Source organism: Cydia splendana, chromosome 24 (assembly GCF_910591565.1).
Source record: "Cydia splendana chromosome 24, ilCydSple1.2, whole genome shotgun sequence".
NCBI classification, from domain to species: Eukaryota; Metazoa; Arthropoda; class Insecta; order Lepidoptera; family Tortricidae; genus Cydia; species Cydia splendana.
Genome location: NC_085983.1, coordinates 11,020,105 through 11,026,638, shown reverse-complemented (window position 1 = coordinate 11,026,638; position 6,534 = coordinate 11,020,105). Strand labels below are relative to the sequence as shown.

The 6,534-nt window shown below is 41.6% G+C and overlaps 1 protein-coding gene across 1 annotated transcript; it reads left to right on the top strand.

Annotated features, from left to right (window-relative positions):
• Positions 1–104: 104 nt before the first annotated feature.
• LOC134802467 (U6 snRNA-associated Sm-like protein LSm4) lies at positions 105–5,366 on the top strand. Its single transcript, XM_063775146.1, has 2 exons — positions 105–488; positions 5,079–5,366. Exons 1-2 carry the CDS (start codon positions 237–239, stop codon positions 5,235–5,237), a joined length of 411 nt encoding a protein of 136 aa, XP_063631216.1. The 5' UTR covers positions 105–236; the 3' UTR covers positions 5,238–5,366.
• The last annotated feature ends 1,168 nt before the right edge of the window (positions 5,367–6,534 follow it).

Sequence of the window (6,534 nt, the reverse complement as noted above, 5' to 3'; positions counted from 1 at the left end):
ATAATTTCAAGTAATTTAACTTAACTTTTAACTCAAAATATGCTACGTCAAAACAATTAATTGTTCGCGTTAAACCGATCACAGTTGCCGCTCCTATTAAACACCTAAATTTCTAACCTATTTTAATGACGCTACGTTTCAACTGCGAAATTTAGCATTGTATAAAATTAGTAAATTTATCTGATCTAGGAAATTCAACGGTACCTTGCTAAACTAGACCTTTCAAAGCTATCAAGATGCTTCCATTATCGTTACTGCGGACCGCTCAAAACCATCCAATGCTCGTAGAACTTAAAAATGGCGAGACGTACAACGGGCATCTGGTTTCTTGCGATAACTGGATGAATATCAACTTAAGAGAAGTAATTTGCACATCACGAGACGGTGACAAGTTCTGGAGGATGCCAGAGTGCTATATTCGCGGTTCTACTATCAAATACTTACGTATTCCTGACGAAGTTATTGATATGGTCAAGGAAGAGACGCAAGTAAGTTTTTACTATATATCGTAGTAAATTTAAATCTGAAAGTTAGTTTAGCCACTACCTACTATAAACTAGTTAAGAATTTAAGATATTGTTAAGGTAAACTCTCTTATTTGTATGCATAATTGGCTCAGACACAGAAAGGAAGAGTTTCGCTCCTTCTGATCTACCGACCGTCGGTAAGTAGAGTATGTGAACAGCAAACGCAAGAGTTAGTAGCAACAGAATAGCTCATATATCGGATGTTCCTAAAACCAACACCAAGACTCATAGTTTTTGAGATATTGGGACTTTTATATACCATTTATAACCAGGATTCTTATAAAAGTGCCAATATCTCCAAAAAATTAGAATTTCATTAATAAGGGTAAATTTGCTTAATGTTGCCCATCAGCTGATAAGCCCATTAAGTCTTGGCATTGGTTTTAGGGCCACCCTGTAACACTTTAAACTCTCGCATTTTGTACACATATTTAATGACACAAATGGGTATACTTATTTAATTATTATTTGTGAAGCAGGCAGGCAGTTGAAATAACTGATAATGCCTGTATCTAGAGCCATCAACCGAGTTTTCAGTGTTGAGTAGATTTTGCATTGTGCTTGTCTAGTTTATTCTTAAACCACAGAACACCGCCTCTAGAAACCTAATATTGGCCATTTTGTTCCCGACGCAAATCACCAAACTGTGAGGTGCGGGAGGGGTGCTCACGGCATTGCGATTGGTCGATCCAAACATGGCGCGCTGACACGTGTAAGCGTAGGGATGGGACATGTTCATTACAGGTAGTGGGTACTGCTACCAGTGATACCGAAATTTACTGTGGTAAAATTGTTACCAATTTAGAATACTTAGAGTAAACTTACTTAATAATTATATTGATTAATTTAATATTTCATTAAGTAATTTAACAATGTACCTGAAATGTTTACTTAACATATTAGGGCATTTCTGTTTAAAGTACCCAGAACATGAATTTTAAAGTTTAGAATTTTTATATTATTTCCACTCAGAATCGCAACCTCTTTCGATACGAGAAAAGGTGTCGCCAAAATCTCATACAATTATTTTCTTTTGTCCGTTTTATTAAGGTCATAGAAGGTTGTATTGAAAACATATTCAAATGGACCAATAACATATGCCTATTACAAATCAACTCCGAGTTCTCTCGCACTTCTTTGAAGTTCATCATCAGGTCCATTTCGTGACATGAGACCTAACTGCTCACCTAGAGGATTCTAAAAAACCCATACAACATATGTCTATCACATACCAACACCGAGTTCCCTCGCACTTCTTTGAAGTTCATCATCAGGTCCATCTCGTGACATGAGACCTAACTGCTCACCTAGAGGATTCTAAAAAACCCATACAACATATGTCTATCACAAACCAACACCGAGATCACCTGCACTTCTTTGGAGTTCATCATCAGGTCCATCTCGTGACATGAGACCTAACTGCTCATCTAGAGGATTCTAAAAAACCCATACAACATATGTCTATCACAAACCAACACCGAGTTCCCTCGCACTTCTTTGAAGTTCATCATCAGGTCCATCTCGTGACATGCGGCCTAACTGCTCCGCTGGCCTAGAGGATTCTAAAAAACTTACACAACATATTACCTATATATTATGTCTAAAATGGTACAATACGGTACGACGAAGCACGAAGTTTCCGCAACTGAAAAACCATCATCGTCACATCACTAGTCGAAAGGGAAAGGGATAGCGCATTGCATTTTCAAGTTGACGAAAAGGGACGGACATACTTCGCCTCTGCTTACGACCAGTATAAAATGAACCCCGCGGACAAGAAACATTATTCAATGAAATAATGAATTTGACTTTCCTGTGGGATGTTATTCCATCTGTTTCGTAAGTAGATGTCTTAGATGACTTGCCACACCATTTTACGCTGCAATATCCCATGGTTTCCCAACGAATTCAATAGTTTACGATTTATTTTCTTAGTCTCGTGCACACTGCCAACAGGTCGTAACCTTGGGCGCAACTGATCGGAGCGGCGCGCGAACAACCTTATATTTGACCTATACACCATACGGGCGGTGACCGCGAGTCGTCCTATAAGCTCGGTCTATAGGGGTTGGTCGGTGTCTTAAACTCATTGACACTTTGGGCTGATACTACATCCTCTGGGAGTTTGTTCCAAGCTTTGACCACTCTGTTGCTAAAGAAGTGTCTATGAGGATTATTGTAGGACCTGCGTGACACCAGCTTATACTGATGACCTCTCAGACGGTTGTTCTTATTGCGTTCTAGCATTTTATGGAAATCTTTGAGGTCATAGTGTTGGGTTAGTATTTTGTATGTCTCGATCAGATCTCCACGCTCTCTGCGCTCCTTCAAGGTTGTGAGCTTTAAGAAGTGTAGTCTTTCTTCATAGGACATGTTTTTGAGTTTCTTCGGTATCTTGGTGAAACTACGTTGAACTTTCTCCAACATCTCAATATCCTTGATAAAATAAGGGCTAGGTTAGGTTAGGTGGATTTTTAGCATCATATCTGGCGTCAGATTCCCAAAAGCTTTTCTTATCAGGTAGATAAGGCTCTGCTTTCTTAACAATTGTAGTTATATGTTCTTCCCATTTCAGGTCCTCAGTGATTTTGACGCCCAGATCGATTTGTAACTTGACAGCGTTTAAGGGAGTGTTGTCCAAATTATATGTGTAATGAGGGTTGTTAATTTTTACCTATACAGTACATTTTGTGGAATTCAGGTTTATGAGCCATTCTTTAGACCAGTTCCATACTTTGTTCAGGTCGTCTTGTAGCAGGTTATAGTCAAGCAATGGGTTGGCAAATAATTTGGTGTCATCTGCAAAGGTACTGATGTTGCAGTTTAAGCAGTGAGGCAAGTCAAAAGTGTATATTATATACAGAACAGGGCCCAAAACTGACCCCTGTGGAACTCCGCTGTGTATGACTCGTTGCATTGACATTGAATCACCCACTCTCTTCTTCTTCTTCTTTATTAGGGGCTATATAAGGCTCCAAAGCCTATGTATCACTGCGACCATTTCTGATCTATTGTGATCGCCACCTATTACAACTCTCGATCCAACCCTGCAACTTCGAATAGCTGCAGGATCCTTTTGGTCTCGAGAGACTTTACCTCCTCCGGGCGTAATATGTGTCCGCCCAAGATTAGGTCACGAGTACGCATTAGGCAAGGGCACTCTGTGAGGATGTGCAAGGGCGTCTCCTCCGCCTCCATGCAGAGTCTGCACCGCCCTATGTCACGTTTCCCCATGGTGTGCATGTGCTTATTTAGGCCGCAATGCCCGGTAAGCACCCTTACCAAGTTGCGCAGTTGGTTCCTAGACAGCGCTAAGGCGTTCGAGGACGCCTTTTTGCTGAAGGCCTTGATAAGCGCTTTGGAATGGTTCAAACCTGTTGTTTCTCTCCAGAGTTGAATGGTTTTGTAGTGACAGTAGGTCTTTAGGGTGAGCCGCGTTAGGCTTTTGGGGATACCACAAAAGGGCTCAGGACTGTAGTTCTTCCCCTTAGCCCCTGCTCGCGCGAGTTCGTCGGCCTTCTCGTTTCCTACGATACCCGCATGCCCCGGGACCCAACGTAGAACAACCTTGTTCCTGGCTCCAAGGTTGTTCAATAGTTGCCTGCAGTTCTCAACCAGCCTCGATGTGGTGACATCGGAGGTTAGAGCTAAGAGTGCCGCCTGGCTATCCGAATGGATATAGATAGTATGGTTGCCGTAGTTGCTTTGCAGATTGATTGACGCACATTCTAGAATGGCGTATACCTCTGCCTGGAATATAGAGCAAAAACGTCCTAGGTTTAAGCTGATGCTTTTCCTAGGCGCTTCACCGTATACTCCGCAACCTACTTCAGATCCGGATTTGGAGCCATCAGTGTACCACCTCGGGCTTCCTTCTTTCCACTTAATTTGACTGTTTGACCAGTCCTCCCGTTTGGGGATTTCCACTGAGTAATCACCCACTCTCACTTTGAGTGTTCTATGACGCAAAAACGCCTCGATCCACTGTAATAGCTTTCCTCTAATGCCCAGGTGTTCCAGTTGAAAAGAAGCCTTGTTATGGCAACCTTGTCGAAAGCTTTTTCGTAATCTAAGTAGATTACATCAGTAGGCTCTCTTACATTAAAGCTATTTGTCCACGAGGAAAGGCAGGATAGTAAATTGGAGACAGTCGAGCGGTGAGGACAAAAGCCATGTTGTTGGTCGCCTATAATAATGTGCTGGGTAAGGAAGCTTCTGATATGTTTAACTATTAATTTTTCCATGACCTTGCAGATTACGCTGCGTATTGGTCTATAATTTGACGGTTCCAATTTGTTCCCTTTCTTAAAAATCGGGGTCACGTTAGCCGTTTTCCATTGTTCCGGTAAGATACCAGTATTGTACGATAGCTTAATAATTATATTGCAGTAGACCTATGTAAAATGTATGAATATAGGATAAATGTATGGCACCATCTTTTCAAGCATACATTTTTCTTGTTTTCAGAGGCACGTTTATTTCTTAGACTTTATTTATCCTATACGGAGTTATATATATATTTGGTGTTAGACAGTCCTTAATCTTCCACAGGTGAAGTCCAGAGGCCTGCGCGAGGTCTCCAAAGGCCGAGGAGGCGGCAACATGCGCTCAGCTCGCGGCGGCGCCCGCGGGGCCTTCGGAGCGCGTCGCCCCGCCCCGCCACCGACCCGGCAACCGAACCAGCAACCACGACCCATGAAGAAGAAGTAGATAAAATCTAAACTAGTTTTCCATGTTTCTTAAGTACGGAACAGATTAGCTCTGACCTGGGGGCCTAGCCAAGATGACAATTGCTGATAGAAAAATACATCAATCATTGATATGTACAGTCAGGAGCAGAAGTTGCTAAGGGGCGAGGTGATCAAAATTGCCTTGAAACACTCTTATTCTCTTTACAGTAAAGTCGCGTCAAGATCATTTTAGAACACCTCGCCCGCTTAGCAACTTCTGCTGCTGACTGTACAGTCGCCATCAGATATATCGGAGCGGCCAAGGTGTTCACAATATCTGAACACGCGCTCTAACGCCCTGACAATAGAGGCGTGTTCCGATATTTGTGAGCACCTTGGCCGCTCCGATATATCTGATGGCGACTGTACTTATGCATATAATGTGCCGAAAGTCACCAAATTTTTTGGATGACTTCCTATTTCTTTTCATTTGGCATTTGTTGATATTATGATTGTCGTTTCCTTGGCTAGGCCCCCTGATATCTCCAATGCAAGTCCAAAATCCAATGCGAATGTAACCATTTATTAAATGCAAAGTTATGATATATTGTGATCTTGTAAGTAAGTAACTGTTAGTCGACTGGTTACAATTTTTTTTGGATTGAGTTAACTTTGCCTGGAATTTGCAATAACAAAGTGTAATAATGTCATTCTATGAAAATATGATATTTATAATGGCATTCTCTCACTTCAGTGCAAAGAACAATGTGACGTCATTCAACTGACTATAGAGTTTAATTAAATTATTAATATAAGGTTTTTGATTATTACGGTAGTTTTATTCGAGTTAAATATACTTTACAGTACATATGGTCCTATTTTCCCGCACTAGTGCGTAAAATAGCACTTTTCGTGCGTATGTCAAAAGATTAAAGGGCCATATGTACTGTAAAACTTTGTACGATACACGTGCGAAAAGGTAATTCTCAACTCGTGTCGATTTAAAAGACCACCTTCGGTCGTGTTAAGTTTATCGCCACTCTCTCGTCTTTTCGCACTTGTATCGTAATGTACTATTTCATTTCTCATGCTCTGAAAGTAGCTCCTTGTTTATCTGTGAAGCGGGTTGAAAGTGATACCTACGTGGTGAAACTAACAAAGATTTTTTAATTGACTACGTACTCGGACTAGACGTGTGCGCCGCGCCGGCGCGCCGCCGCCGCCGGGCTTTTTTGCCACGCCGCCGCCGCCGATAAATGATCGGCGTGAAATCGGCGTGACCTTGAGTGTTGTTAATTAGCTATTCCAAGTTGGTATTTGCATTACAATATGGATAT

Coding starts and splice junctions, on each gene's coding strand:
- LOC134802467 (XM_063775146.1), top strand. CDS start 237: ATGCTTCCATTATCGTTACTGCGGACCGCTCAAAACCATCCAATGCTC. Junction 489..5,078: donor TGGTCAAGGAAGAGACGCAA/GTAAGTTTTTAC, acceptor AATCTTCCACAG/GTGAAGTCCAGAGGCCTGCG.